We start from the raw sequence: 18,750 nt of genomic DNA on the forward strand, positions 1-18,750 counted from the left end.
GTAGCGGTGATCCTGAATTATTATCTACATCATGAACTTTAACCTATATCCTATCCTTTATTTACTACGCGAATAAGGTAGGTAAGATGAAATACGAAGCATTAGGGGAGCATGAGAAACGGATTAGAGTAGACCAAGCTTAATTGGCAGCCAGTGAACGGAAATTTCCGTTTACTGTTGGCAGCGATTTTGATTGCCAAGATTGCAAGTGTTATTTTAAACGTCACATCATCATCATCATCATCGTCATATCAGCCAGAGGACGTCCATGGCTGGACATAGGCCTCCCCCAAAGAGTGCCACAATGACCGGTCTTGCGCCACCCGCATCCAGCGGACTCCCGCGACCTTTACCAGGTCGTCACACACACACACTTTTATGAAAATAGAACGTTTATATAACACTTGCAACTTAGCTTTAGCCAGTTGAACTATTTTTGGGACTACTACTGCCATCTAGTAGGCTATAACAAAGTTTATTCGCCGGCTAGCGCTATTAGTGATTCTACTCGACACTGGATGGCGCTGTATAACAAAGAAATTACATGGCAACACTTTAATTGTTGTTGTTTGATATTGGTAGCATTGGAGACTCAGTGTATTTTAGCCAATAGCAAGCAAGAATCTCAATGTTTTCATTCTCTTTTCATTCCGTTCAAACTTTCCCGCGGTGGCCATTGTTTCCCATGCGGAATTTCCGATCCGCGATCGCTTTTTTGAAGTTTTTATTCTCATTATTTGTGAATGTGAAATAGAATAGCCTTGAAATTGTTTGAAATATAAATGATAAATAATTTAATTTATTGTGTACTAACGGAAGTAGCGGATAAGTTGTTTTTGAAATCTACGAAAGTTTATTCGGCTTTTCCTGGAATTGTCAAGTTTACAGTAGGTATCATAGAGTAACTTATATATACTGAGAGTAGGTATTGTCTTGCAGCTTTTTATTTACATTCGTAATATTTCTCTAATTGTATATTATAAAATCGGATATGTATATTGAATAAATTTTATTATAATAAAAGAGTCATGTGTGGAAATGAAACCAGTGAAACTATTTACATATGGAAAGTGGGCGACGTCGCCATAGCTTGGTTATCCAAGAAAACTTACGCAAAAGTCACAGTAGTGAAGGACAATCGTGGTCGATTTCATGGTGATAAAAGTAAGATTTCTATTTTTAAGCTATATTCATATTTAATATCACCTTTTTTTGTTTTGTTTGTAACTTTACAAGTTGTATGACTTTTGAATCTGAACTGAGAACAATTATTTTGTTGCTAGGTAGCCCGCTTAAAGTACGATTTCCACCGGACGGGCGGAGTCGGAACGCATTTCACATTTGTACGGCCACAAGCCGGCCCGGTCGGCTCTCCGCAGACGGCTCCGGAGTCTCCGGACGGACTCCGTAATGTATAGGCACAGCCCGATTCCAGCCGGTTGGTGGGAATAGTACATAAAGCTTTACCACAATAAATAAAGTATTAAAATTCCAGTTTAACGTCTTCTGCACGGACTACAGAGCCGCAGCAAGAGAGTATAGTAAGCATAATTTTATAGTTTTAGGCGTAACAGTGCAAAAGGATGCCTCTGATAAAGTTAAGTGGAAGAAAGAGTTGTGCTATCATGTTGAAACATTCTGCACAAAACAGCGACTTTGGATACCCTGGACTGCCCTGCGTCTCGCAGAGAGGTGCAGACCATTCTACGGACCTAGCAGAGTGATCAAACCGAAGGGTGTTGTTACTAAAACTAGCCCTGGGGCTGTGAAGAAGGTAAATAAAAATTACAAACTAAATTTTAATTGTTTAATCAGCCATTCGAGAAACTGCTTTAGCGTAGTACAATAGAGTAGCAATCAGTAGCATGCCATACCAACTTAAAAACTATAACACTAACTTCTGCCTGTAACTTTGTCTATGTAGAATGATGATGATAATGGATAAAAACTAGCCTACATCCTTTCCTGGGCCTTAAACTATCTCCATATCAAATTTCACCTCAATTGGATTAGCCGTTTAAGCGTGAAGTAAAGGGTAACAGACAGACAGAGTGTAGAGTTACTTTTGCTTTAATATTTGTAGGGAAGCTTGTATATTGTCTGTTAATCTTAAATGTGTTTGTTATCACAAATAAATAAAATGAAAAATCTTTGTTTTCGAGCAACTATTAGCCCAGAAGTCACCAAATGGCGGACCGTGGTCCGGATCCGGACTGCCAACCTATATTATTTTAATACGTATTAAATAAACTCAAGTAGAAACAGACCGTGATGGCCATATTATTTTAAAAAATCGGACCCCTTAAGAAACACTTGGTGACAAATTGGTGATACCTATATTAGCCCATAGATAAATATCTTAAAACTAACATACATGTTATTATAAAATATATCTTTAACCAAAAAAAAAATACATTTTGCAAACTTGCAATGCCAGGGACTAAGGGAGCCAGCCACAAACCCCTGGAATTTGACACCTTTCAGCCAAACCTCATCCTCAGTGAAGTTCGCTAGACTGTCACCACAAAATAATTAATAAAGAACTGAATACTGAATTTTTCCATTGCAGATCACAAAGGTAGATCCCCTGCTGCCCTTCAACGTGAAGCCAGACCACTACAAAACGCCAGACTTCAACGCCAAATATGACCACTCCCACCAACCGCTCAAGCAGGGCAAACATGAGAACTCTTTTAGGGAGTTTGTGCGGAGGGGAAAGGAAATGTTCTTCGATACATACTATAAGGTGAAAACAGGATTTTTTTTATTACATAGTGTACATGTCTGCCAGATGCATGATGACAGATGGGCCAAAATAGCCACTAGCTGGCATCCCCAGGGTAGTTGAGGGAGAGGCAGACCGAGAAAGAGATGGCAGGACGACTTGGAAGCATTCCAGCGGGATCGGCAGAATCTTGCTCAGCACAGGGAGGATTGGAAAGGAAGAGGAGAGGCCGTTGCCCAGCAGTGGGACACACACATAGGCTAATAAAAATATAGTGTAGGTACATGAATTGTAAGAGCACATGGGCCCTGTATCTATTGGTTCTCTTGCCGATATCAAAAGAAACCATTGATTATACCCAGAATATACTGGAGCATACATATATGATATGATTGTAAAATAAAACATTATAATCAGAGTCATGAAGTAAAATCTGCAGCTTGTGAAATTTTGCAATGAAAACATGAACCTGTCAAGAAATTTTTTAAAAACATTCATGCATATAGGATTTCATAAAAATACTGCAGTTTTTTGTAAGAAACTAGACAAAATACGGCATGTAAATGAAATCATGTTCTTATGTAATATAAAGTAATAATTTGATCCTGTTTCTAATCTGTATTTTAGTTTTATGAACTGTATATGTCAATGGTCAAGCATGTTATAAATATCTGAACCCCTGGTGTAAATTTCATTTGGTAGTGTGACTAGCGTTCGCGTTTGCGTTATGTCTCAGGGAGTCAAATGCGTAAAATGCAATGCATACATAGTAAATAAATAAATATTATAGGACATTTTTACACAAATTGACTAAGCCCCACGGTAAGCTCAAGAAGGCTTGTGTTGTGGGTACCCAGACAACGATATATGTAATATATAAATACTTAAATACATAGAAAACACGTGGAGAGTGACAAAAGGGCTGACACACAAGCTACAAGTGTTTGTCAATAAGTCCCTCCGGTCGATCCTCCGCATATTCTGGCCGAAGACTATAAGAAATGAGGATTTGTGGAGTATGTGCTGACAACCTCCGATCGTCCAAGAAGTAGCGCTGCGGAAGTGGAGACGGATCGGTCATACCCTGCGAAGAGGAGGTACGAACAACGCCAGTATCGCGTTCGAGTGGCGGCCTCAGGGCGGGAAGCAAGCCCGCAAACGCCCTGTACACACCTGGAGGCGCAGCGTAGAGAACGAGCTGACAGCCGTAGGACTGAGCTGGAACGAGGCCAAGACGGTTGCTCAAGACAGGAAGGCGTGGAAGGATCTTGTGGAGGCCCTGGGGTGCCCTAGGACAGACAATAACAACATAGAAAACAACCATGACTCAGGAACAAATATCTATATCAGTATCATCATACAAATAAATGCTCTTACCAGGATTCGAACCCGGGACCATCGGCATCATAGGTATGAGGGTCACTACCCACTAGGCCAGACCGGTCGTCAAATAGTATACCTATAACGCCATCTATGATAAGGAAAGCTACTCTACACTATTTTCTCTCTGCTAAAGCTTTGCATTTTGTAGGTGCTGATGAAGGAGCAAACTATTGAGAGTCGCGACACACTTGACTATCTCCTGCAAGTGGACGCCAGCACGGAGGATAAGTTCGACCTGGTCATCAAGGTAACCTTGAGCCTCTTTAACAATTCCTGAGATTCTTTAACAATTCCAACAAGGGCAGCCCACATAGCCCTTGTTCGCGATAAATGGAGGGACATAGTTGTTGGTCACGATCCTCAGTCATGAGGGAACGACGAAAAAAAAGAAGAACAATAAGTTTTAAGCAATAATTTCATTTTTGGTACAAGCTTTTATCGCTGACTGTACTTTTCTTTCCACATGCAACTAATACTTATCGAGACAATTCTAAAACCCCAAACACAATTAGGTTGCGTTGTTTTATCACCAGAGTTCCTATGGCCACCTCCGGTCTCCATCATCAGATCAGCTCGATGGTACCATAATATTGCATTGTCACCCGACTTACATATGTATGCAAATTTTCAGCTTCGTTGGAAGTTTAGAAGTGGGTCAAATTTAACTTGCAGGATTTGACCCCTACACACATAGTTAATAGTTACATTACCTAGATACATTGCAAGTTAATAAAAAGCTTGTGGAGTTAGACCAAGAAAAGTATGCAACGATTTTGATAGCATACGCAATGCAAGCGTTATTTATACGTCATATGTACTTTCATAATTGTTGCAGACTTTTCTTGGTCTTACTCTAATAACATTGTAGCATTTAGGTGACACTCTGCCAATGTTACGTCTTGACGTGTTTACAGCAAAAACTTGAAAATTTAATCAAGACATGTACCTACTCTTCATATTAAGAGGAAGAATCATATTAAGTGGAAAAAATCATCATCTTCCTCGCGTTGTCCCAGCTTTTGCTACTGCTCATGGGAGCCTGGGGTCCGATTGGCAACTAATCCCGAGAATTGGCGTAGGGACGAGTTTTTACGAAAGCGACTGCCATCTGACCTTCTAACCCAAATCGCCTAGGCCTTATTGGGATGAGCCCGGTTTCCTCACGACGTTTTCCTTCAGCGAAAGGCAGCTAGTAAATATCAAATGATATTTCGTACATAAGTTCCGAAAACTCATTAGAACGGCCGGGGTTCGAACCCGCGACCTCCGGATTGAAAGTTGCACGCTCTTACCGTTAGGCCACCAGCGCTCATTATGTGGAAGAATGAGGATAAATGTGCATAGCTTAACACAGATGGCGCTGGAAGTGTGTAAAAAAAAATATACCATTGCAAATGCCAAATCTAAAGTCTCGTTCTTTTGGTTTTTTTCTTTTTTATTTTATTTAATCCATTATAATTAATTTATTATTTATTAGGTTGACATTATAATTCGTAGCCCTACTAGCCAATCCCAGCGTTTTCCCGCTTTGTAGATGAAAACTACTACGAGCAGTCGAACAGAGCCCCCGCGGAGTGGGTTCCCAGCACTCGAATGTGTTATGTTTTTATGAATTTATGACAAGTTTTTTTTTTGCTATCATAGAATATAATGACGGAGCGCGAGATAGAAGATTATCTGCACCAATGCTGGAGGTACAACTACGTGCATAAACGACTGCCGGCGAACGCTGAAAATGAGACAGGAGAGGTAACATGCTGCATCGTAGACCTTAACTTAAGAGCCCATCAACGTGCACACTAGCGCCACAGCTAAATAATCGTGATTATTTAAATTTAACGAAATATATTTAAAAAAGGGGGCCGCTACGTACTGTATTGTGCGTGTAAGTACCTTTTGAATACATCAAACTGGTTTTTACGTTGCTGGATTCGTCTATCTAGGAACTCAAAACAAAAACGGCCGTTTTAACTTTGGACGCATATATTGACGAATCCAGCAACATAAAAACTAGTCTAATATATTCAAAAGGTCCTTAAATACACAATACAGTACGTAGCGGCCCCCTTTTTTCAATATCTTTCGTTAAATTTAAATAATCACGATTATTTAGCTGTGGCGCTAGTGTGCACGTTGATGGCCTCTTAACCTTCCTGCCACTGACTTCCTTCTACAATCTTCTTTTAAAAACCGGCCAATTGCGAGTCGGACTCGCACACGAAGGGTTCCGTACCATAACGCAAAAAAAGTAAAAAAAATCACGTTTGTTGTATGGGAAATGGTGTTGTCTTAACAATCACATGATTTCTGGACGACCCCTATGAACGGGTCTACCGCGATATTATTTAATACTAGCTTTTGCCCGCGACTTCGTCTGCGTGGAATTAGTGACAGCAGCTAAAGTAGGTATAGCGCCTGGATAATGCTAATAGCGATCATTCAATTCGCGCATTGCTTAGTCTATTTTTTTATTCGGTAGACTGAAATGACATTTCTCAGTATGAACATCATCTGTCATTTTATACTAAGAAATGTCATTTTAGTCTACCGAATAAAAAAATAGACTTTACTTCAATTATTAGGCAATTCATTAACTCTTTCAATTATATACCCCCCTTCGCACTCTCTTCAGGGATGATTTCCGACATAAAAACTATCCTATGTTCTTCCTCGGGACTCAAACTATCTCTATACTAAATTTTAACTAAATCGGTTCAGCGGTTTAAGCGTGAAGAGGTAATAGAAAGACCGCCTTTATAATAACTTATTATTAGTATGGAAATACACCTTAAATCCGACGTTTTGATGCGACCTAACATAGGGTGGTGGCGTTAGTGCTTCCGCGTAGTGCTTAAACTTAAACCATGACTTCGATTTTTCACAACTATGGTTTTGATACGACTTGACGAGTCTTGGCGCTAATCGTGTTCGCGTTCTACAAGGTCGTATCAAAATAAAATTAAAACCGTCGCAAGCCTTTGAACCTGAATCGAGTCCATATTTTATGAACCAGACTTTTAACATTTCATCGTTCTTACTGGAATTTGTAAGAACAACTTCAAAAATAGTCTTGTTATTGTCCTGCGTCGATTTGTATTAGATATATTATTATTGCTATTATACAATAGCCCAAGAAAGACAAACGATAGCGACATCTAATATACACCCAGAGACATCTAGCGACTAATGTTGGCACTAAAATCCAATGTTTACCCACGATTTACTATTTATTATAGAGATACCTACTTATATGTACATGGAGCGCTTACCCAGTTGCATCGACAAAGAGCTTAGGTTTCGCTCAGATACCTAATCTCAAGAATTAACTCATGTGTGTAAGCTTTCAGTGTGGGGCACAAACATTATGGTATTCTTTGTATTTTTGTACTGAGTATGCTTGTGCGACACAATCACGAATAAAACACCGGCTAATTGCGAGTCGGACTCGCGCACGAAGGGTTTCGTACCTTTATACGAAAAAAAAACACGTCAAAAAATCAGGTTTGGTGTATGGGAGCCCCACTTAATTTTTTTTTTTTTTTTTAGTGTTTGTTGTTATAGCGGCAACAGAAATACATCATCTATGAAAATTTCAACTGTGTAGCTATCACGGATCATGAGTTACAGCCTGGTGACAGACAGACAGACGGACGGACAGCTGAATCTCACCCCCTTATTCATAAACGCGCTACAAGCCGCAATTAGCTGATAATCGTTTGTCTTTATCTGTCATTTAGACTTATGTATTTGTAAGAAAGGGATAAAACATAATTTAACTAAATCAAGCCCGTAAAGTTTTATGAATAAGGGGTAAGAGTCCGCAGCGAGCTCGGTTCTCCATACAAACGTAGTTACGCTGTCATTTTAAAACGACTAGCTAGATGGCTCTGAAACTTAGTACTTACAATAGGATAAGGTATATCTATGCCCGTAATTATACTCTGTATCTTTAGGTATTTAAATAAAAGCAAAGACATATGTAACTCCGTATAAGATGAATAAAGTCTAAGAAAAAAACGTGCCTCGGAAATCAAGAAAAAGTCATTCTCGGATAGATGGCGCACACACCTTTGGCCTATGGTCGGTTAGATGGCGTTGACGACACCGTTTTATATTTAACAATTTTAACACATACGTATCAGTGAATGAACATGGGTCAAAATGATATAAAATAATAAAATCATTTATCCATATATATAAATTTTTTCGATAGTTTTATACGTTTTCATTTTGAGTTTTAGTCGTGTGTCGATAGATGGCAGTAAATTTACTGTGACTACAAAATTTACTATGACAGGACCCCTCTAATAAAAGTAAACTAATAATTTGTTTTTTTTTTTACATTTATTGATGTTAACCAACCAAATACAAAACCACCTGTATCAGTCACTGAACGACCTGACTTTAACCTACATACATTATTTGATCATGTAATGTTTTCATCTACCCTCAACTGGCTTAAAGAGCCATTTGAGGGTAGATTTTGTTTACTTTTATTTAAATACCTAAAGATACAGACTATAGTATATGTAGCTTCAGATACCAAAGTTATCTTTTTAACGCGAATTTAAGTATTTCATACTTAACTTGTTTTTGCTCTAATTCGTTTGTTTTATAAACTAAAAAACTTGATGTATTATTTCAGAATACACCAGTTCGAAAAGTGGCTCCAATATCTTGGTGCCTCGTGTGTGGGAGCAACGAGGGAAAGCGCCGCGAGTGCCCGCGCTGCCCCGCCGCGTACCATGTCGCCTGTCGGAAGGAATGGCTTGTCAAAATCATACGTAAGTTGTTTTTATACTGGCCCTAATCTACAGGCCCCGTGCATGAACTATAGGGGGCAGCATAGGACCTTCACCAAGGAGGAGTTTTGGCCGAAGGGTGTCAAGTTCCGGCGGTTCCGCGGCCGGCTCCCTGACACTGCGGGGTTGCGAACTGCATCGCAGCCATAATTGTGTTTTTAGTTTTAAGATATATTTTGTAATAATATGTATGCTAGTTTTAAGGTATTTATCTATGGGCCAATAGTTGCCTGAAAATAAATGTTTTCATTCATTTTCATTCATTCATTCATAGGAGCCGTCAGATTTTTGGCGCGACCTCCGATGTAGCCCACAAGATGGCAGAACCTATGCACAAGGAAACGTACCGACGAGAACGGTAGATGGTAGCTTGCTTTGGCAATTTACATGTGCACATATCGTCGGCTTAAGTCGTAAACCTCGTAACTCCCCCGGAGGAGTATCGTTGTTATTGTTAAGTATTGTTGTCCAAGGTAGCAATTATTAATTTCCTTGAAATGGAGTTACGAGGTTTGCGACTGAGGCCGACGATATGTTTCCGATTCAGGGCACAATATGGCAGACCCTCCCACGCGCCCGGTCCCTATAAAACCTTTGATAGCATCCTTCCCCATTCTGAAGCGCCATCTATTGGAAGTATATTATAAGTACGTTTGTCTATTGGATGTATATTAAAAGTGGCTCCAATATCTTGGTGCCTCGTGTGTGGGAGCAACGAGGGAAAGCGCCGCGAGTGCCCGCGCTGCCCTGCCGCGTACCATGTCGCCTGTCGGAAGGAATGGCTTGTCAAAATCATACGTAAGTTGTTTTGTATAAGCCAAGATAAGTAGCTATCTATAACCTTTTTGACAGTTGCTTACCCCATTATGAAGTTAACCGTCACTGCATTGGATTCTGATTGGATTGATTAAAGCGCCATCTATTGGAATTATACTATAAGTACGTCTGTAGGAAAAGTAGCTCCCATATCGTGGTGCCTTGTATGCCGCAGTAGTGAGGGCAAGCGTCGCGAGTGTCTGCGCTGTCCTGCCTCCTACCACCTCGCCTGTCGGAAGGAATGGCTAGTCAAAATCATACGTAGTAATTCGTATCCTAAAATTCCTAAATGTGACCGAATAACCGCTTCGCGAAGCAATTCTGTGTAGACGTGACGTGCTTCGTGTCTCGGGCGAGACATTGCACCATGGCCCATTGACCATGCAGCGCCATCTACTTAAGCTATCACATTAAAGGTTCCGTCACACAGGCGCGTTTTACGGGCGGAGCGTGAGCGCGGCGTGAGCGTTTTATATGTAAAAGCGGCGCGCCCTCACGCGCCGCCCGCAAAACGCGCCTGCGTGACGGAGCCTTAAGGTGCCAAGTGCTAAGTGTGACTAGAGATGGGTAACTACCCGGGTAAATACCCGAGAGCGGGTATTTACCCGGTAAATACCCGATACTTACCTACCCGCGGGTAAATACGCGGGTATTTTCGTTTTGCTTCTAAATTTGATGTGTTTAATGGTATGTGATTATAAATAAGATTCATTTATGTATTTTTTTATAATGTTACATAAAATGTATGTTCAAACTAATTACGAAAAGGTTGCTATGAGGTGAAGTTCGATTTTAACATATCAGTCCAATTATGAAAATCGTGTAAAATCATACCCTGGCTTCCGGAAATGTTTTAAAACGCTTTTAATATACATTAGAAAGATGAAAATAAATACTACTTATGAATGATAATAAAAAAAAATTGTGCAGTATCACAACTTGGGAAGCTCATAAGTCAAATACAGTTAGTTTTAGGACAAAAATGTATATAACCTTTTTTGTAGGAAATTCTGTCTACTTTAGTTTATACATACAACACTTTTTGATATTAATGACAGATTCCAAGAAATATGAAAAAGTTCACTTTAACCCCCTTCCCCCCAACCGCACCCCCCGCGACCGAAGTTCGAATGTGTATTATCAACGTATAAGTACGATAAATTACTCAAATCTTTAAATAAATACACTTATGACGGCCTTTTTTATTATTTATCAAAATTATACTAAAAATTCCTTAGTTACAACTACAGGTTTCACTAAACCATTTCATTTTAAGGGTCATTCTCGCATTTCGTGCAAATCGGTATTATTTGCAATTTACCAAAAATGTGATGGTGTTTTCGAATATCTGTTAATGCAAGGTTGTAACATAGGACCTAAAGTATATTGGCCCGCCATGAACAATTCTAAAAAGGTGGTTATTTTCTTTATATTTACAATTAACCCCCACTATTTTCATTCCTCTCTGCATGTAACGCGCGAAGTTAAACTTTGACCTCCATTTGAACCTTAAGATACTAAAAATAGAAAACTTGTTGTTAGTTCAGTAAACAAGTAATTTAGTTATGTTTTATATCCTATAATATTATACGCTAAGAAATTAACAATAAAACTATACAGCCTTATAAGTGATGGTCCAAGCAATTTCTTCATTACCGACGCGAGAAATGGATTAGCTATATTTTGCTATATAGCAAGGGTATATAGCACTTCCCGCGGATACAACACATTGTTCGTCAGTCAGTTGGCCGCGTGCTACCACAGCGGTCGTCCGTATGTTGCTTTTGACGAAAATACCTACGTTCTCTCGTGTCGGGAAGGAGTGTGGTTCAGATAAATCTTCATCGCCATCTAGTGATTTATACAGTAAGTACCAATTGTACATTATTAAAATTATACCTAATTGATTTGTTTTAGGGTTGCCTTTCGTATGGCTTATTCTGCGAAATCAAGGTCTGATATCAACCGACCTAGGCGACGAAAACTTCCAAAACTTCATTCATATCTGTTTCATTCATTTCTTTTCCTTCCAATTTTGCCAGGGAAGGTAATGAACGAATTTAGAAGGTAATGATAATGTATATCAGTACAGTTACCATCAGTTTGTCACTGACATCAACGCCGTCGAGAACGTAATTTACTTTCTATACATCTCGCTCGCACTCGCATATTAGTGCAAACGGGATGTATAGAAAGTAAATTACGTTCTCGACGGCGTTTATGTCAGTGACAAACTGATGGTAACCGTACAGGCAGTGCATTTAATGGAAAGAGGGTTAAGTTATTATAACTAGAATGTTGGTATAAGCATTTAAAACTATGTAATAATATATAGGGGAGCCCAACTGGTGATTTTTTGGAATTAATTAGAGCGCAGTAGATTAACATAATCTGCCGCTCTATATATAATACCAGAACGCACTCAAGGACTGTGCTGAGAAATTTGACACGTTACTAAGAGACTAAGTGAGTTGGAATCATCTAATACCTGTCGACGATAAGGTAGAGAACGGGGCAAATGTTTGGAATAAAGGGCAGAAACTACAGAAACATAAACACAGGCCGATAAGCAATAATAGTGCCTCCGCCGTCAAAAGCGACAATTCCCAATCCGTGCGTGATAAATCTCAGAAAACTGATACCAGCAGTAAAAAGCGGTGTAAAATCCCTCTCAGGGCGGTGGACCATCGCAAGTTCATCCATCTGTGGAATATAGCTTGAGGATCGGAGGACATACGGGCATATCTGCTGTTATTCATGGTGCACTGTCGATGAACTTAAGCTCAAAGGGGACTCCAAGACTTTCAAAATAGGAGTACCCTCGACAATGTATGAATCCTGTTTATTTCCAACTATGTAGCCCGATAATCGTGGTCATTTCGTAAATCCAACGTCAATGGGAGTCAGACAAAAACCAACCAGTAATACTTAGTTCGGAATCCTGATTTGAAACCTTCACTGGATCTAATTTACCAAAATGTAAGGGGACTTAACACCAAAGTAAGTTTTTCGGGCTTCTATACTGTTGGTCCAGACTACTTAGGTACCTGCATATATCTTAAAGGGGTGTTTAGAGCATTTGAATGGTCCAATACACTCCATGCTTAATCTGGTACCTACTCTCCACAAGTACATATCATCATCATTGGAAGATTTCACGGGTAAGACCGACCCAAAGTCAAGGTATTCTTTTCTTTCAGCTTTAGCAAAGCTGTTTGAGTCCATACTCCATGGCACGTTGTCGAAACAAGTGAAACCATTATTCCTGTGCAACACTCAGCATAGTTTCAGAGTGAAACGGTCTGTGAAAACTAACCTGACCTTGGTTGACAGTGACACCATCTCAGAGCATCTGGATATGGGTATCCTGATAGACGTCCTGTATTATGATTTCCGAAAAGCCTTCAATCGTGTGGGTAACGATGTATTCCTACACAAACTAGACGCTATTGGGTTCAATCCACATTTGCTTAACATTTTTGCCAGTTATCTGCGTGATAAACCGCAGCACGCAACGACCAGCATGGCCACTTCGTACCAGATCCGTACCATACTCGTTTTGGTGACAGCCAAGATTCAATCTTGGGGCCTTTCCTATTTGGAATAATGGTCAATGACCTGCCCTCGGTTATCCATAACGCTTGTGTCTACTCTACGCCGACGATCTTAAATTGGTATATTGAGTTGAGAAGGAGGAGGATTGTAAGTTGCTGCAGGAGGATGTTTCATCATCTCTGTTCCAATGGAGTCGGGGTAACAAACTGACTTTCAATGCGGCTAAGTGTCAAGTGTGTAGTTTTAATCAAGCCCTATTTCCTACATATGCTCAAGAGTCGTCTCAGTAAAGGATCTTGCGGTCATATTCGATACGCGGCTAACATTCACGACCATATCAAAGCACTTGGTACTGTAGCTTCAGTAGATTAGGCTTTGTCACTCGCATTGTCAGATAATTCCATGACCCTTGCCCCATAAAAGTTTTTTACAATTAGAAGCAAGTTGGAGGCGTCAGCATTAGCCTGGATCCCTTACGAGTCAACGTACATTCTACTATTGGAAAAGGTCCAAAAGAATTTCCTTAGGTTTTATTACCTAAAAATATTTATTTTAGGAACCCTGGGCTTCATTTCTTTGGAGGTGAGGCACAACTTAAGCCTACTACTTTTAGCTTGTTGGGCTTTTCGTGGAGACTCTGGCTGCCTTGAACTAGTAGAGAGGCTTGTAAGACTTTTTGTACCGGACATTAGAAATATAACCCTTAGGCTTCTCCTGGTGCATCTCCTGTTAACTCATGAGTGCTTGAGATTTTGCGAGTTTATGGAGCTACGGTGGATGGATTGGCAGTCGAGTGTATTTGGATGTTAATTTTAAATTAAAGTATGTAGTTTCTCAGTGTGTTAGTGACAAGACTGATGTAGTGCTGTGTAATCATTAAATAAATAAACAATACGAAATACGTCTTCAATCACGTAAATTGTGCTTGACAATCGCTACAAGCTAGGTGGTAAATCATAAGTCGCGATTGTCAAGCCGGAGTATTTGTTAAGTCGGCTTGATCGTCTGCACAGCGCTTAAGACACGTGATTTTAATGTTGTTCATTATATTAATGGTGTTAATTTTCATTAACTAAAGTTTTTTTATTGCGATTTCATAAGTTTGTTTCATTACCCTCCACTGATAAAATTACCATCCATGCCCATTTCATTACCAGCGCGTAGTTCATTACCACCAGTCTTATTAAATGAAAAGGAATAAGGTTACGAAGGTGCCTTTAGCATAAAAGTGTCAATAAATGAATCCACAATGCATGAAAACCCAAAAATTTACCATTTAAAAGAAAATTTACAAATCGAGAGAACATCACCGATTTGCACGAAATGAGAGAACGACCCTTAAATGACACACAATAATTACAACCATTAACTCGATTTATATCTCCACTTTAACACAAATCAACATGTGCAACAAGAAATGAATCTACCCATCCATTTGGGTAGATACGGGTAAATACCGGGTAGATGGGTATTTACCTGGGTGGGTAAATTGGGTAAATACCCGCGACCCATCTCTAAGTGTGACAATACAACGTTTTGCATTATTTTACGTGGATTACCACCCTTAATGACCATTAAGCGCTACTTGCACCACCCCACTAACCCGGGGTTAAACCGTTAACCCAGTGTCAAATTATACTGGTAATCATGGTAACTCCAGGTTTAACCGGTTAACCCCGGGTTAGTGGGATGGTACAAGTGGCGGTTAGGATGGTATTCCATCTGTCCAATATCTACGTCCAATGTGTATTTGCGTTTCACATTTTGCTTAATGAGTGAGTGAGACGCAATGCACATTGGACAAATAAATTGGGCAGGTGGAATACCACCCTTAGGGAAACAGTCGCACCAAACTGGCCCTTAAGCACAGAATAAATAATAGTACCTACCAGGTACAGAAGACTCACTCTCTAACAAAACGCGTCTCTGTTACGACCAGGACAGATATGGCCGCTAGGTGGCGACTGCGCCACGCGCGCCTTATGGCTAGCCACCAAAATTGGTGTGAAAAGGATGTAATGTTAGCTACCTGTTGCAAAGCGACGAAATCGCGGAGTGAGCCACGCCTGCCTTAAGTATTATTATGTCACTAATAAAAAACATAATTTCTAGATCGAAAGAACCCTCCCAAGAAGCAACCACAAAATGAGGCACTTACCATCTCCAAGGTGTTGTCCAGTACTCGGACCCTGACCTCCAGCACCGTGGTCCCAGCACAGCTGCGAGATGAGCTGCCCTGCCCTAGCTGCATGTGGGGACCCAAGCCGGGGTAGGTCTTCTCTTAAGCTGCCCTGCCTGTGAAGCCGATGGTCCCGGGTTCGAATCCCGGTGAGGGCATTTATTTGTGCGATGAACACAAATATTTTTACCTGAGTCATGGTTGTTTTCTATGTATTTAAGTATTTATGTATTATATATATATATATATATATATATATATCGTTGTCTGAGTACCCACAACACAAGCCTTCATGAGCTTAGCGTGGGGCTTAGTCAATTTGTGTAAGAAATGTCCTATAATATTTATTTATTTCGCTCGGTTTTCCCTAGGATAGGGGTGAATATAATATATAGCGGCCTCCATACAAAATAATACGGCTAAATAAGGATGAGTACCTAGTATTTTGTATGGAGACGGCCGCTATATGACGGCACCGCTATCCTAGGAAACCAGAGCTAAAAGATCGGTTAAGATCGGTTTTCCTAGGATAGCGGTGCCGTCATATAGCGGCCGTCTCCATACTAAATAATACGGCTAAATATGGATGTCGTAGTACTTGTATGGAGACGGCCGCTATATGACGGCACCGCTATCCTAGGAAACCAGAGCTAAAAGATCGGTTAAGATCGGTTTTCCTAGGATAGCGGTGCCGTCATATAGCGGCCGTCTCCATACTAAATAATACGGCTAAATATGGATGTCGTAGTACTTGTATGGAGACGGCCGCTATATGACGGCACCGCTATCCTAGGAAACCAGAGCTAAAAGATCGGTTAAGATCGGTTTTCCTAGGATAGCGGTGCCGTCATATAGCGGCCGTCTCCATACTAAATAATACGGCTAAATATGGATGTCGTAGTACTTGTATGGAGACGGCCGCTATATGACGGCACCGCTATCCTAGGAAACCAGAGCTAAAAGATCGGTTAAGATCGGTTTTCCTAGGATAGCGGTGCCGTCATATAGCGGCCGTCTCCATACTAAATAATACGGCTAAATATGGATGTCGTAGTACTTGTATGGAGACGGCCGCTATATGACGGCACCGCTATCCTAGGAAACCAGAGCTAAAAGATCGGTTAAGATCGGTTTTCCTAGGATAGCGGTGCCGTCATATAGCGGCCGTCTCCATACTAAATAATACGGCTAAATATGGATGTCGTAGTACTTGTATGGAGACGGCCGCTATATGACGGCACCGCTATCCTAGGAAACCAGAGCTAAAAGATCGGTTAAGATCGGTTTTCCTAGGATAGCGGTGCCGTCATATAGCGGCCGTCTCCATACTAAATAATACGGCTAAATATGGATGTCGTAGTACTTGTATGGAGACGGCCGCTATATGACGGCACCGCTATCCTAGGAAACCCGAGCTTAAGGTTGGTATTTTACCTGTCCAATTTCTTGGTCCAATGTGTATTTGCGTCTCACATTTTGCTTAATGAAATAGGGTATTTGACTACTAGTCAAATCAGTCTCTTTTTTCGAACTGTCAAACGATTTTGCTACTATGGAATTTATATGAAACACTGGCATGTGACGTCACAATCAAATTACCAACTCTTTATAGTTTTATACGGGTTTTAAAATAGAAATTGTGTCTAAAAATAACTGCTGTCTACGTTTCTCTATCAATCTTCTGATGCTTTATTTCATTGTGTAAAATAATTTAATTTAAATACAGTCAAATACTCTATTAGTGGCGTGAAATGAATTTCGTAATGCATGCATTAATTTCATGAAAGCAAATTGTTATGTTATCGTAAGTCATATTTAACTGGGTCATAGAAAATTGAATCTTATTTAGCAAGTAATAGGGTTTATTTTTGCATGAAGTACGTAGCTTAGGCCGACGAAACGTGGAGCGTATAGCAGTCAACTAATTCGCGCGATTAACTAACAGTACCGATGGCTCGGCGGCATAGCGTTAGACTTGCGATCGGATGGACGAGGGTTCCAATCCCGGTGGCGCATCATCTTTTTCTATATTTTTAAGGAAATTTACCTTACTAATATTGATGCATGACATTCGGCAAGTCATTCCAGCTCATGTCTTCGAAAGATAAATACGGTTGTTGTGCGGATAATGTACCCGCCAGAGTAATTGAAATTGCAAATGTAAAATGAGATGCAAAATGCAATCATAGCTGAGTTTATAAGGAAATGATGGACATTATTTATTGTTTTGTTTGTGAGTGATATTACAGCGAAGGGGTAAGTGCTAGAGGCTAAGCAAACACTCAGACAGAGTACATTTTTATAAAGTAATATCTATTAAAGGTGACCGGCATCGGCATAGTTAAAGTTAATCCTTTGTTTTAGCCTATGGACATGCCCTTCATGGTCGGTTTTAAACACCGTCTCGAACCTAGCAAGTTAGCATTTCACCTGTATTTACGCTAGCCGGCGTACTTTCGGATTAGCAGGAATCCCAATCCGTCGCGGGTTAAACTCCTCTTGGCGTCCAACACTTAGTTTTAACTTAGATATAAGAATTCTAGCATTTAGTGTACTTGTGTGTTTTTATTATAGTTTATATATTGGTCACCGGCGTTTTTAATTATCATTCCCCGGCTTCAACACGTAACAAATAGCGCCCAACGTTAAAATTTAAATAACAGTGTTTGAAGGGGACAAAACGGCGTAAAGAATGTATTACGGTTTTTAGTTTGATGTTATATATTTTTTTTTTTTTAGACAGTTGAATAAATTACGGTTAATTTTGGAACTGATAGGTGTTTGCTGGTGTATTATTTTTAGGGTTGTTATGATAGTTTGTTTTTTATTTCTGATTATTTTAATATTACCGTTTGTTTTTTTGTATGTTTTGATAACTACCTACCGAGTAAAATTCTGTGAAGAGTGAAAATATTATTATATTGTTTTATGTGTAATTGTGTATTACCTACGTATTAACTTGGTTTTGTTGCTTGGAATTAAAGTATAGATTCTACATTTAGTTTCAAATAGATAATCGCTTTCGGAACTTGCAATTGTAACAGCTTTTTTGTTCGTTATTGTTAAGGATTATATTTTATGTTAAGCATGGATCCTAATTATTTGCTAAAGGATGAGCTGGAATACGAACTGGGATGTCGGGGCATTAGTATTCAAAGTACGGTTCCGGTTTTGAAAAAGATTTTAAAGGAGTTGATGCAGAGGGGGGTGGTGCTCCAGTCCAGAAGGTCTTTGATGTTTCCTCTGAGTTAGATAAGTGTGCTACAAAGTTGAGTGTTTTGGGAAGTTAT

General features: G+C 39.9%; 1 protein-coding gene across 2 annotated transcripts in view; it reads left to right on the forward strand.

Annotated features, from left to right (window-relative positions):
* Positions 1–998: 998 nt before the first annotated feature.
* LOC134800749 (uncharacterized) overlaps positions 999–18,750 on the forward strand; it is a 29,288-nt gene continuing 11,536 nt past the window's right edge. For both annotated transcript variants that reach the window (XM_063773289.1, XM_063773288.1), the window contains exons 1-7: positions 999–1,164; positions 1,560–1,774; positions 2,570–2,746; positions 4,257–4,355; positions 5,753–5,857; positions 8,754–8,892; positions 15,394–15,550. In XM_063773289.1, the coding sequence (XP_063629359.1) occupies positions 1,029–1,164; positions 1,560–1,774; positions 2,570–2,746; positions 4,257–4,355; positions 5,753–5,857; positions 8,754–8,892; positions 15,394–15,550 (1,028 nt within the window). In that variant the 5' untranslated portion in view covers positions 999–1,028. The remainder of the gene's footprint in view (positions 1,165–1,559; positions 1,775–2,569; positions 2,747–4,256; positions 4,356–5,752; positions 5,858–8,753; positions 8,893–15,393; positions 15,551–18,750) is intronic.

Source organism: Cydia splendana, chromosome 20, assembly GCF_910591565.1.
Source record: "Cydia splendana chromosome 20, ilCydSple1.2, whole genome shotgun sequence".
NCBI lineage: Eukaryota > Metazoa > Arthropoda > Insecta > Lepidoptera > Tortricidae > Cydia > Cydia splendana.